The following is a 14,373-nucleotide window of genomic DNA, read 5'->3' on the forward strand; positions in this document are numbered from 1 at the left end:
CAGACCCGCTCCAGTGCCCACGCTCGTAATCTCAACCTGAAAGCAGAATTTCTTGACCCTGGAGGTGGTTGCTGCCAGGAGTTCCTGAACTAAGTGCTTCAGCTTCTGGAGGCTCCGCTGCCCCCCACTCTGCCTGGTTTCCTACAGCTTCCACCTTGTCTCTCAACTCACTGCCCACTCTATCCCAACCCCCTGCCCCCGCCACTCTGCCCCTGAAGTCTCTCCTCCCAAGAACAGTGGCCTCTGCTCTAACAACAGCATTATTGAACCCCTTCTGGGGAAAGGTACACTTAATCTTTAAGACCACTCTGACAGATGTTACGTTGTAAAGATGGGAGATTTGTGGCTCAGAGGAGTTAACTAGCTCAGGCCTAGGTAGTAAGTGGCAGAGCAGGGATATGAACCCTGTACTGAGCCTGCAGTGTCCTGTGGCTCCTGGCTCTCCTTTGGGTCCAGAGCACCGTCTGGAATCCCTAGATGTGCCTATGCTGCAGTAGCTGAGCCCCCACGCAGAGCCAAGAAACTCCAGCTCCAGGTTCTGCTCAGCCAGGACTGGGGCTGGCCTGGGGAACCCTGCAGAGAAGGCAGGCTACCCCTTGGCCCTCTTTTAGTGCTGCTGTTCCCTCCAGCCCCCCAACACTTTCCTCCTCAAGGGAGCTCAGAGGCCCTCAGTGGTCAGTGAAGTCACGCAAAAACTCCATGCTGGAGGTTGATGGTTTCCTAGTTCCCAAGAGGTGCTGGACACTGCCACCCAAGATTACCCAAGGAAAGCTGCCCACACCACGGCCAGAAGATGAAGTTGACTGACCCTGCCCCTCTTGCCCTTCCACATCTGTCTGCCTATGGCAGCTTCCTTTCTGCTCTCAGGTATGCCTGCCCCAAGGCACTGCATCCTGGGAGACGCAGGGCTGTTTTCTGCTCAGAATCCCTGCTCTCTAGGGCCTAGCCAGCCCACTGCTGCCAGCACTCAGGTAGTGGGAGTGTTGATGAGTTGGGAGAAAACCTCATTGGGCACAGCTGCTGGGCGAGCCCTCTCCAGGTGGGTACTGGGACCCACCTCTCCCAGTATCAGAGGCAGGCTTGGACTGGGATCCTACCATTGTCACCTCACACCTTCCCATCTATAAAGGGAAATAGATGATCCAGGATTTTGCTTCCTAAAGCATGGCCAGAAAGTTTTGAGACACATCCTCAGCGAATGAGGGAGTGGGGGCGTTCCAGATCTCCCTAGCTTGGGGGAATCGATGAAAGGCTATCAGTATTTTCTCCATGGTCACCAGTCCCTGGGTTCCCTCTGCACACTCATGATAGGCAGGAGACAGCGTAGCAAAGGCCAACTGAAAGCTTGGAAGCACCAGCCTCTCACTAGGGCTAGGCAGTGTTATCAGGGCCCTACCTAGTTCTGTTAAAGGTTGCTGGTATCTTCCAAGATAGGAAGTAAACCAGGCCAAGTGGAGGGCTCCCTGGCTGTAGACAATTACCATACTAGAGAAGCTTCTGGGTAACCAGGTTGCTAAAGAGTTGAAAGCAGTCACTTTCACTGTTGGGGGGTGTTAGGCTAAGAGAAGGGGAAGGAGGGAAACCAAGCAAAAGAGAGGCTTTCTTGGACTTTGAAAACATGACTTTGAGAGTTGCCACTGAGGATGCAATCCTTGGATTAATTCCGATCCCCTTGTTAAAACAGGGTGTAAAGTTTATTTACAATTATCTGTACAGTTTGAGTGACAGCTCGGGACTTCACAGAAACAGAACAAAAGCATTCTCTCTGAAGGGAAGTTGCAGGCAGACTTTCCCTGCACCTGTCAGAAGCAAGACAGACAAACAGACCTATACATCATGAGCCAGGCATATGGACATTGGCCTTTTTGCCTCTTGGAAGGAAGTGAAAAATGTGTTAAACAGCCTTAGGTGCCGCACCCTTCAACATTGAAACCACATGGAGTGGGGGAGGTGTGGAGTAGGGAGCCATGGCAGCAACTCCCCAGCGTAAGAAATACCTCAAGTGAACAGCCAAGAAGCCCAGCTGGGGGTGGGGGTGTGGGGGCTGTGGAGGAGGGGTGTGTGATAAAGCCAACATCTTCTGCCTGGTCAAGATCTTGGTTCAGAGGCCCTGCCTCAGTGGAGATTGGAGACAAATTCTCAGTCCTGATTCCAATCACCAAGGAGACGACTCAGGTGATAAGTTGGTTGGCTTCTCTCCTCGCTGTGTTTTGGCATCTCAGAACGAAACATTTGGCAGCTGTGTGTGGGGAGGTAGTGGCAAAGTGGCTACAGTGTGATGCAGTTTTAATAAAAATTTTATTACACAGCCATAATGTAATCGACACTTCTCCAAATCCAAATGATACTAAATACAGATCTACATGGTGGATCAGAATGACTCCAGCAAATTATATGGATTCTATAATTTCATGTCTTTTAAAACCAGAAAGAAAAAACAGTCCAGGTTTGTCATGATAGGAGAGGTCCCAGCAGCTTCCAGGGCTCTGCTGGAGTCTGGGCAATGTTTAGCAGTCTGTGATTCCACATTTACACAACAGTCTATAAAGGGTTTCGGTCAATGGACTATTCAAGTATATATGATTTTAATGAGTCCATTGCCCACCTTAGCCCAACCGAACTGCGTCACAGCTACCACAGAGCTATGTTACAGTCACAGTTTACCAATTTTACAGTCACAATACTTTTAAAAAACCATCCATTGCTGTTTTTTTAAAATAAAAAAAGTGTAAACTAAGTTAAAGCAACACCGAGGCTCTACTAAACCCAGAAGAGTCACCAAGTTCATTTTGTATGTTTAAATACAACGTAAGTCCATGATTTCCCATCATCCCACTTCCTTACAGAAAAGTAGGGTGATGAAGTACAAAGCAGAGCTTCTAAATTCCTCTCCCTCTTGTGGGACTCAGCAGCTCTCAGCTGTTTCTTTAGCTTAGTTCTTGGTATATATAGTCAGCTGTACTTTGTTCTGAAAAGATTTGTTAAATGCCACTTTTATTTACACTTGGAGCTTTACACCTGAGAATGATTATCAAGCAGTCAGCTTATCTCTTTTCAAACATTTCATAAAGACATACACACTTCTTTGCTGGCCTCACCCTAGCTGCACAACAATATATATGCTTACCATATATATATGTATACACACACACAAAACTGCACATGCTTGTAACATTTGCAACCTAAATCTTTTTGTGTTCGTTCTCTCCACATTCACGTTGAATACTTTCTCTTAAAAAACAAAACATTATTCTTTCCGAAAGAGCAAAACAGAATCACTAGGAAGAGACAAGAACATGGGGTGGGAAAAAGACACTCTATGTTCAGCCGAGAAGCTGTAGGCTGTACCCATGGGTTGAGCAAGACACCTGCACTGCCTTCTCTGCTACCTGGCCGTGGGCTTCCCTCCCACCTGCCAGGACACAGCCTACAGGGCAGGGGGCAAACTGGGGTGTTTTCTCTGAGGTGGGGGAGGTGGGGGGCGGGGAGAGGATGTGGGGGAGGGTATGTTACACAGCTACAGCAGTCAGGCCTGTTTAGTAAGAAGAATCACATTTAATGAGTTTCTTTCTTGCAGTTTCAGATGCTCATGTACAGCTGAAAAAAATCTGAAACAGCTATAGACCCAGGACAGACCGATACAAAGAGTACTGCATTTTAAAAAAATGATAAAAAAATCCACGCACTTACAGACACACACAAACACACACGTACGTACGTACACACACACACACACACACACACACACACTCTCTCTCTCTCAAACATCCCCCCCCCTCCCTCCCCACAAATGTACACTTTTTGGAAACTAAATTGGATTTGAAAACCTCTCTTCTGCAGAGATGGGAAGAAGAGAAAGATGAGGAGAGAGGGAGGAGGGCTGCAGGTGCCCAGTCCCCACTCCCTCCACAAGTGTCCGGTGCCAAATGTTCAATGGTTGGGTCCAAGGCAGCCCGCGGAGGAGGCCGCCCAGTGCTGCTGCTGTCGCCCCCAGGGGCTACAGCAAGAATCCCAGCTCCACGCTAATACTGAATGTGTGCAGAGTGGCCAATGAACTGTGCTGGTTTTTTTTTTTTAAAAAAAAAAAAAAAAAAAAAAGGCAAACACAAATCTAAAGACATGGATAAAACCCAAGAGAGCCCAGGCCCACACTGGGTGAGAGGCCTGGGGGGTTGGTGGGAGATGGTGCAGACAAGGGAGGTCTATACAGCAAATGGTTTATATTACAGATGACTGGCAGTTTAGAGTCTCTTCCCAGTTCTACTGCTGCTCCAGCCCAAAGAGGGCAAATCAAAGGAAAAGAGGAAAGGTGGGACACTGTGATGGGGCATGCAGGGTCAGAAGCAGCAGGCTGGGTGTGCTCAAATAAGCCCTCGCCGTTTTTTGTAGTCTTCCAAGTTTAGAGATCTCCTTGGAGCCCCATCTTTGGCTGGTGGAGCCTTGGAGGTGATGGCCAAAGCCTTTGACTCTGTGGGAAAGAAGAGCAAATTGGCATCTGAGGCGCCTACGAAGTCCTTTGAGTCTCCTGCTTCACTCCTTCCAGTCGGGTTGACTGTCCCTGCTCCCTCTCAAAACATGCCCACAGCCCCGCTTACTCTGGCCTCTATAAATAATGATGAGCAGACACCTGCACTTCTTCCCTAAAATCAGGCCTCCCCACTGACCGAGAGAGCCATGTTGCCATCTGGTCCTCAGCCATCACCACTCCCCCCACCTGTACCTACCTGAGCTGGGAACTTGTAAATCAATCTTCACATCGAAATCATGTACTTTGAACAAATCTTCTGAGAGGTCACTGGCTGACTTAGAATTCAAATCTTTATCCTTTCCCTGACCCTGCAATGTGAAGAGAAAAACTAACTATAAAAGCATAAATACAAGAGGACTTCAAGCAGCAGCGGTCACTAATAGTAAAAAAAAAAAAAAAAAAAAGAAAGCTAAGGCCCTTTTCTGATTCCTTCCCTCAGAAGGAGGACAGGAGAGGCCATTAAGGTGGTTTCTTTTCTGAAGCCTGAAAGAGGAGAGGGAAGGCTCATGTCTGTGGTGTGGGGCAGAAAGGGTGGGCTTAAGACAATAAGTTACTTTCTGACCCAAGGTTTCAGGAATTCCTGGGACAGTGTGGACTCCACAGGAAAAGACCTAACTTAGGCAAAAATCTGCTTCTAAATTGGCAGTTTCTCTACTTAACATTCTAGTTTTCTTTTTATTTTTTTAAATTTCTTTAAAGTTTATTTATTTTGAGAGAGCGAGCCAGTGTGAGGGGGGCAGAGAGAGAGAGGGAGAGAAAGAATCCCAAGCAGGCTCCACACTATGAGCCTGGAGCCCAACTCAGGGCTTGAACTCATGAACCATTACATCATGATCTGAGCCGAAACCAAGACTTGGACGCTTAACCAACTGAGCCATCCAGGTGCCCCTGACATTCAGTTTTCAAAGAGCTTTCACCTTTACAACGGTCTGATGCTTACGTGTCATCAGTTCCTCCTAGTACCCTGCGGAGCAGCAGGATATAGAGTATTATCCCCATTTTACATAGGAGAAAATGTGGCTCAGAGGGCTAGATGTCAGTTGCCTAAAGCTGTAATCAAGGCTTCAGTTAAGTAGTGGTGTTGGGTTTAGCACTTAGGTTGTCTGGCTATAATTCAGTAGCTGTTTATTATATTTGTAAACAATCAGGACGGGGAAAGGGCTGCAAATGAAAGGCTATGTTCCTCCAGGTGGGAGAGATCGCCCCAATGAAGCCAAGCGTCTAGGCCACAGGACAGTGCTGCACTTGCCTTGCTCATTTCCTTTGGAGCATCTGGTAACACTCCAGAACCGTATTTTGCATTCAACTGGGCCAATATGGCAGCTTGAACAGCCGGGTCTCTGGACTGAGAGAGAAAATCAAGTTATTTTAGAGATTTAACGCTCACACAGTCCTACCCGCCAACATCACAAGCACCACAGTGGACCCATCAGCAGCTCAGTGGGGTTTTCCTCAAGGCAGCAAAAAAGAGGCAATTAAAAGCTTTGAAGCCCAGCCCAGGCCAGCCTGGCTCTAGGTGGCCCAGCCCACACATTCCTAACGTCTGCCACATTGGTAAACCCACCCTGCCAAAGGAGGGGTTAGTCCAGACGTTTCTACAAATCCATGCCAGGTTTTCACTACCTATATGTCCTATAGCAAGATAAAAAAAAAAAAAAAAAGAGATAGCCAGACCCAAGAGTTTGAGGCAAGCAAATCCCACTAAGACAACATTATTTTTAACTTCCTTATTAATCTCCTAATGGAATTCATTTTATGTCCTAGAATCTAGGTCCTGACTAAAACCGTCCTCTTTAGGCACTCACATTAGAAACGATGGTAGGTTTGCACTGCCGCCTGGTAAAGGGATCCATCTGTTGGTTTTTCATGTTGTGACTTTCAGCCTGAAACAGAGAGCATGCGTTACAGAACTGCGTCTCTTTCCCCGCCTTCACGTATCCTAGCTTACACATACGTAATAGTCTTTGCGAGAGCTTAAAAGAGTCAAAGTCATGTATCATCCTCTTCTCTTCAGGAACACCAGACCAGATATGGGAGCAACAACAAAAGAACAAAACTGGAAACCGAGAAAGACGAACACCTGTGGAGCAGAATCTATGGGATGGGGAGGGATAAGAAGGGCAGAAGACTGCTGCTTTTCACTATAAATCAATACGTCTTATGGGTCTATGTGTGCCCACAAACACGTGGATGTGAAGAGTACGTGTTACTTCAATAATTAAAAAAATTAACTGGAGCAAGATGTATAGAAGATTTCATATCATTTTATTAATTAAAATGGTCTTCAGTGATCCATATAAAGTTGTTTACTCACCACAAGGGCCTTCTCAGACTCTACGATGTTCCACTCCCGGTTCCGCTGGTTGATGTAACTGTGGGTGAGTAAAAGGGTGAGTCAGTCGGTTGGGGAAGGAGGGAGGGAACCACTGAGCCCTGACCCCTGACCCCGGAGCCTCATCCAGCCAGTGCAAGCACAGCATGTGCAAGGCCACGACGGGCTCACCTGATAACTGTGGCAAGGTCTGTGGGTCCGGGATAGGAGCCCAACCAAAACAGATCTGTAACACACCTGATGGCAGATATGTTCTTGGTCCGCTGGCGGTCCAGGGCCTCTGCCCGTTCCTCTAGCTCATTCAGCTGGTCTTGGATTTGTTTGGCCTTGTCCTGATCCCCCAGGTCCTCAGCCATGGCCTGCACAAGAGAGAAGTGTGAGTTTTTGGCTATGACTGGCTCTGTAACAAGTATCCCCTTACTTTCAGCACAGGCAAGACATCTCACGCAGTGAACAAATGACAGGAGATATGAAAGAACGCTGAAAACAAACTTTACAAATGCAAGGTATAATTCTTATTACAGTAGTAACACCTTGTCATATAGCTATCTGGCTCTGGGCCCCCGGTTGCAGCGATATCTAACATTAACCTTGGAACCCAGGCCCCATGGGGCTGACTCACCCTAACAAGGCTCACCCCATCGTGATGTGAAGAATGGAAAGCCACCCACCTCAGCTGGGTTTGGCAGTATCATTTGTTCAGACCCAGTGCTGATATTACCCTGGGTTCTGTCTTATTACGAAACTAAAGGGACTTTCTAGAAAGTAAGGGGAACAGAACAGACACAATCAATTTCAATTTATAGAAAGGAAAATGGCCAAGGGATGCTGCCTCACTGCCTGGAAAGCCCTGTGTTGCTTATGCTGGAGCCCAGCATTTCCCCCCAATCCTGCCACCACTAACTTAGCAGAGGATGAACAAGTCTGATTTCTACACCTTTCAGGATGAGGAAAGAGGTTCAAATGCAAGTCCTCACCTTTTCCTTTAGCAGCTGAGTCTTCTTCATAGCATAGTTGGGTGGAGCTTTCCTGAACCTTTCTTTCTCTTTTACAATCTGTACCAGAGAGGAGATACCAGCAGTGAGGTATTCCTAAACTAGTTTTGTAGACAGGCTAAATGAGCCCATTTTGGAGGCAAGCAGCTAGTTAAGAGGGGGCTGCTCTTCCTACAGCAGTGTCATGCCCCAGAGAGAGAAAGCGAGTTCATTCCAAGGGATACTATGCTGCTTCCAGGGTCACGGAGATTCTTCTGGGACAGTCTGAAGGAACATGCACCAATAAACAGCAGCAGCCCAGGGACCTGGTACTGTAAGGCTAGCCACTGTCCAAGAGAACAGAGATCAAAGAATTTTACCAAAATGTTTTGGAGAAAGGAAACTCATGAAGGACCAAGCCTAGCAGAATACAGATCCTTGAACTCTAAATACACGTCTTTACTCTAGGATTTCAAATGAGAGCGTATAGAGAAAATCTTAATGAATTATAAATAAAGTAGTAATATCAATATTCTCTCATCCTTATGCAATCCTTATGCAGAGTTAAACATATCAAGATATAGGGAAAGAAAAGAAAGTCATGAACTTCTCTAACACATGAACTTCTCTAACACTACCTCCAATCTCTGGGGTACCAGGTTTCTTACCTCTTCAATGTCCTGATCATTGAATTTATAATTAAGAGCTTCTTTAATAGACAATTCCTTCTTATTGATTTCATCTAGAGTGGGCAACTGCATGCCAGCAGAGAACATCTAGACCAAAACATGATAAAAGCTTATTAAGGGATTTTAGAGACTTTCTCAGGGTCTTCATGAAAAATTGGTAGGTGCTATCTATCCACTTACCGCCTCTTTCCACTTCATGAATTCACTTTCAGTGAATTCCTGGTTTGAGACAAACTCTAGGCGGAACACTCGTTGGTCATTGCCATGCCTACATAAAAAAGAGAAAGCATCTCCAAGAATGGGTATGTTAACTGCAGTACCAGCAAAACAACCCTACCAGACTGTGAACCACCTATCTCTGTGGTTCTCAATCCTATCTGCCCTTTAGAATCATCTAGGAAGATCTAGAAATTCCAATCATCTAATCATCTAGGAAGATCTAAAAACTCTAATGCCAAAGCATCACTCTAGCTCAAGTGAATCAGAATCTCTGGGAGTAGGAACCAGGCAATGAAATTAAACAAACAATACCTCCCAGGCTGTTTAATGGGCAGCCAGGATAAAGAATCACAGCTACCACTGGAAAAAAACAACAACAACAAAACGACTTGGCTAGTGCTTCAAAAGTCCATTTATAATAAAATGTTACAATCAACTGGCAGCGAGAATATGAAATACTATGTAGATATTTGAATGACAAGGAAATTCCATTCCTTAGAAAGAAACTGCTTTAAAAAAAATTTTTTTTTAATGTTTACTTATTTTTTTTTGAGAGAGAGACAGAGTGAGAGTGGGAGAGAGGCAGAGAGAGAGGGAGACACAGAATCTGAAGTAGGCTCCAGGCTCTGAGCTGACAGCACAGAGACCGACACGGGGCTCGAACTCACAAACTCTAAGATCATGACCTCAGCTGAAGTCCGATACTTAACCGACTGAGCTGCTCAGGTGCCCCCCAACTGGCCCTTTTCAAGAAGACCAAGAAAGATGACAGTGCCAGGAGAAGAGAATGGAGACCACAGAGACCAAATTAGGCCATGCTACAGCTGGGTCTATTATCTGTTATTTTCAGTGATCCTGGCAAAATACTTCTATTCCTTTTCATATAGGGTCTCTAGAATTTTCAGGCTCTAAGAGGGCAGGGATTTTCATGTTTTTACTTTGTTTCTGCCTCTATCCTGATGCCCAGAACAGTGGCGGATAGCAAGCACTCAGTAAATACGTTACTTAAGAGAAACGAAGTAATGAAAGGTGGCTTGACTTGTCAGAAGATGAGGTTAGTGACAGCCAGAAACAGAAGCAAGCCTCCTGACCACGGTCACCAAGGAAATGCCTGCAGGGCTCTGGGATGAGGGGAGCTTGACATTTTCCTTCTCTATGTCCCACCACGTCTTGTCCCGGATCTCCCCTGTGAGAGGGAGACACCCTACCTTTCCCTACGGGCAAAGGCAGAATATAAGTTTCCCCTCTAAGTCCCCACTGGGCACAACAGAAATTTACTGTAACAAGAAACATCACACTGGGAGAGAACAACAGCTCCAACAGGCAGTGCCTGTGCTGAGGCTGCCGCCGCCGCACCTCCCCTACCGTAGCTGTAGCCCTTTGTTTGTTCTGGTGCCACCAAGCTGGTAGACCTTGGCGGTTTCCACAACACCCGTGATCTCAGCCACCTAAGTGAAAGGACAGAGACACCAGTTAAAAACAGACTCTTTCAGAGCTCTCCACACCACTCTCTCTGGCTCTCCTGACCTAACTACAAAGAGTGACCCTGCACTAAGAGAAGCCCACAGCTGCCAGACGTTCTGGGCACCTTCCTCAGGTTTACAACCCAGATGGCCAAGCACCAGGCACCCCATGCACAGAGTGAGTGAGCGCCAGGAGAGGAGGTGGTTAGCCTGGCAGGGCCCATTAGGAGCTTCCCCTCTGACCCAGTCCTCCCTTACTAAGGGGATACACTTGGGATTTCAGAGGTCAGTGTTATCAATCAAACATGAAGACCATGGAGGTCAGTTTCTGTTTGTCAAGCTTTCCGGGATGTGGCATGGCTGCTGGTCCTCACAGAAGGAGGTAAACACATATTAAAACCATACAACCCAGGATAAAACAAACAAAAACAAAAAGAAAAAACATCAAACAGCTATGTTCCAGCCATCCAGATCACAGAAGCAGTGCCAGAACTCACAAAACCACCTCCATTAGGTCAGAGGGTGGTTTTTTTGTGTTTTTGTTTTTAAACCTCAATATAATTCTGTTTCAGAAGTCTCTTGGTATGTAACATGGAAATTTTTATTTATTTTTCAAATGAACAAAGCTTCCAGATTATGTAACAACCAATGAATACTCCCTTCTTGCTGTTTCCCTTCTTGCTTTTATATGGAAGGGAAATAAAATTATTCTAAATCCAACCCCCCCCCCACCTTTGGGCTCCAAAGACCGTCTATAGTTCATGGAGGATCTCTGGTCACCTCAGACTGTCATTATTCTATGGGCGTCTCAATTAGAGTCTATTTTCCCATCAAATGGTGGCAGAAAAGTGACAGATCTGTGTCATTCAGCAGCTCCTATTCCAGTCGAGAATCATTATATTTAAAACACGGACAATTGTCCAGGAAAGAAACACCAACCCGGTAAACTGGTTTGCTGTTGTGGTTTCCAATGCCAATCCGTACAAAACATCCTGTGACAGTTTTAGCAAAGAAGGGCATGTGACACCAACGTTCCAGCTTATGCCGTGATAATCGAACCCGATTCAATTCCTCGGGTAAGGAGACGGGTTGTGATTTGGGAGGGATCTCTTCTTTCCTGTGAGGAATAAAGGACACTGAGAAAAGTGTTCCTCATAAAAACAGATCAAGATACATAAATACTACCAGTTTCTTAAGACTTGACTTGACCAAAGTACATGTGATTAACCACCGAAGAAATAAATGAAGCAACAGGAAAGAGTGGTAATAGAATCCTGTTTCTAATGGTACTGTGAACTGTCTTCAATGACGTGGTCATCCCAGATAACCTATCAGAATAAGAAAACAAATGGAAGCTCCAAGACGGTCTGAGGATGACATGAAGTCAGTTCCTACCTGCCAGGCCCAGACAAAATGTCCAGGGGTGCAGTTAGCTAAGAGCCAAAGGCAGGAGCATATTTTTTGGGGAACTCAGCTCTGCAATTGAGGGTGCTAAACCAAATCAAAGTTCACCATCCAAACAAGACGATTTTGGAAACTACACTAAGCTTCTTCCCAAAGAACCCACCTAATCCTGACTACTAGACCAAAATATACACAGCTTACTCCTCTTCTTCATCAGATGACGATGTTCTGGATGAGCGGTCTGACTTTTCACTGGACTTGTCATCCTCTTCCTCTTCCTCATCATCAGAGTACACCTCACTGGTTTTTAATGGCTGTTTTTTAGCGAGGAGCTCGGCTAAAATCAAAGGGGAAATGTTTACCCATGTTCTCTCAATAAGAAACTGAAACATCTTTCATACCTGAAAAAGAACTGGGACATGGAGCCCTGTCCTCTGTGGACTGCACTGTGATTACTTGGGTTATATACAGAGGCGAGTTAAACTAGAGTTAAATCATTCAGGCACAAGCGTCAACAGACAAAAAAAGGGGCTGGATGCTTGTTGCTAAGTGGGCAGAAAGCGTCACCAACTCTATGCACAGGTGTCTGTTATTACACTCAAGACACCTAAAGATGGGCAAGAAAGATGGGGAAAAATTTTATGATGTCTTTAGAGGGTCTTGGAGAAAAACTTTACTTTCAATTTAAAGTGGTCTTTTGTAACAACCCAAATGTCTGCACAGGGGAATGGCTGAATCACCTCTAGTACAGCCACCCAAATGGACCACTATGCAGCTATAAAAAAGGAACAAGCCATCACACTAAATCCTGAGTCAGAAAATATTTTTTGGAGGGGCAGACAGTAGATACTTTAGGTTTGTGCTTCATGTGGTCATTATTTCAACTACTCAACTTTGCAGCTGTAGATAAAAACCAGCTATAGACGGAGTGCCTGGGTGGTTCAGTCAGTTGAGCGCCAACTTCAGCTCAGGTCGTGATCTCATGGTTTGAGTTACAGCCCTGCACTGGGCTCACTGTTGTCAGCCCAGAGCCTGCTTCAAGTCTTCTTTCTATCTCCTTCTCTCTCTGCCCCTCCCTCGTTTGCACACTCTCTCTCAAAAATAAACGAACATTAAAAAAAAAAAAAAAAAGCAGCTACAAACAATTATGAAACAAATGGGCACTGCTGCTTTCCAGTAAAATTCTATTTATAAAAATAGGTAGTCTAGGGGTGCCTGGCTGGCTGAGTCAGAGGAACATGAGACTCTTGTTCTCAGGGTCATTAGTTTGAGCCCCATGTTGGGTGCAGAGATTACTGAAATAAAACTTGAAAAAAGCAAAACAGGGCACCTGGGTGGCTCAGCCGGTTGAGTATCTGACTTCAGTTCAGGTCATGATCTCACATTTTGTGAGTTCGAGCCCCAAGTTGGGCTCTGGGCCTGCTGAGGATGCTCTGTCCTCCTCTCTCTCCCTCTCTCTGCCCCTCCCCCGCTTGTACTCACTCTCTCAAAAAATCATTAAAACATGAAAAAAAGAAAAGTGACCTGAAACAGAAGGAAAAGAACTTTCAAAAACAAAACAAAACAAAACAAAACAAAACAAAACAAAACAGGTAGTCTACCAAACACACGTGTGACATAAAAACTAAGGAATAACCTCTAAGATCTATAGTTAAGTGAAAACAGCAAGGTAGAGGAAAGTATGTATGGTGAGCTACCATTAAGATGGAAGGTGAATCTGTGTTCTTTTATTTAAAAAAAAAAAAAGGAAGAATGTAAAAAAAATTTTTTAAGTGGTTGCCTGTTACAGAAGGGAGGCCAAGGGTGAAACAGAAAGGTATAGATGTTAAACTTCTTTGAATATACCTTGTTTAGTAACTTTGAGGCTTTGATTTGGAACCTTGTATTTCTTTCCTTCTTTCAAAATTTTTTTAGAGAGATAGCATGCACGTGAGTGGGAAGTGGGACAGAGGGAGAGAGAGAGAATCTTAAGCAGGCTCCATACTTAGTGTGGAGTCCGAAGTGGGACTCAATCCCATGACCCTGGGATCATGACCTGAGGAGAAATCAAGAGTAGGACACTCAACCAACTGAGCCACCCAGGCACCTCCCACTTTTTTTTTTTTTAAAGTAAGCTCTACACCCAACATGGAGCATGAACTCACAACCCTGAGATCAAGAGCCATGCTCTACTGACTGAGCCAGATAGGTGCCCCTAGAACCTTGTATTTCATGTAATCATGGAACAAAATAATAAAAAGTTACCTCTACATATCACGAGCAAAATGAAATACAGTATTCAACTGATAGCACAATCACACAAATATGGAACTGTAACAGGTAACTTTAAAATGCATTCAAAAGACAGACATATAGATCAATGCAATAGCCCAGAAAGAAAACCTTGCATATATGGTCAAGTGATTTACGACAAGGGTGTCAAAACCACTGAATGGGGTTGATACTTTTTGAAAAGTGGTGGTGGGAAAATTGGATATACCATGTGCAAAAAAACCAAAAAACCAAAAAAACAAAACAAAAAAAACAAAACAGAAAGAAAAGAAAATGAAGTTAGATCCTTACTTTACACCATATGTGAATCAAAGGTAAATGTAAGAACTAAAACTATAAAACTTAGAAGAAAGCATAGGGGAAAGCTTCATGAGCTTGGATTTGGCAATGATTTCTTAGATATGACACCAAAAACACAAGCAACAAAAGAAAAAAATTTAAGATAAATTATACTTCATCAAAATTAAAAACTGTATCCACTTAAGGATACCAT

The 14,373-nt window shown here is 44.9% G+C and overlaps 1 protein-coding gene across 1 annotated transcript in view; it reads right to left on the reverse strand.

Moving 5' to 3' along the window:
* Window positions 1–2,279: 2,279 nt before the first annotated feature.
* Window positions 2,280–14,373, reverse strand: part of RTF1 (RTF1 homolog, Paf1/RNA polymerase II complex component) — a 50,832-nt gene continuing 38,738 nt past the window's right edge. The window contains exons 7-18 of the mRNA XM_043555612.1: window positions 11,811–11,946; window positions 11,145–11,322; window positions 10,108–10,190; window positions 8,704–8,791; window positions 8,503–8,610; window positions 7,838–7,915; window positions 7,098–7,219; window positions 6,843–6,900; window positions 6,334–6,411; window positions 5,778–5,873; window positions 4,725–4,836; window positions 2,280–4,468 (exon numbers count right to left, since the gene is read on the reverse strand). Coding sequence (XP_043411547.1) covers window positions 4,362–4,468; window positions 4,725–4,836; window positions 5,778–5,873; window positions 6,334–6,411; window positions 6,843–6,900; window positions 7,098–7,219; window positions 7,838–7,915; window positions 8,503–8,610; window positions 8,704–8,791; window positions 10,108–10,190; window positions 11,145–11,322; window positions 11,811–11,946 — 1,244 coding nt within the window. The 3' untranslated portion in view covers window positions 2,280–4,361. The remainder of the gene's footprint in view (window positions 4,469–4,724; window positions 4,837–5,777; window positions 5,874–6,333; window positions 6,412–6,842; window positions 6,901–7,097; window positions 7,220–7,837; window positions 7,916–8,502; window positions 8,611–8,703; window positions 8,792–10,107; window positions 10,191–11,144; window positions 11,323–11,810; window positions 11,947–14,373) is intronic.

Source organism: Prionailurus bengalensis, chromosome B3, assembly GCF_016509475.1.
Source record: "Prionailurus bengalensis isolate Pbe53 chromosome B3, Fcat_Pben_1.1_paternal_pri, whole genome shotgun sequence".
NCBI lineage: Eukaryota > Metazoa > Chordata > Mammalia > Carnivora > Felidae > Prionailurus > Prionailurus bengalensis.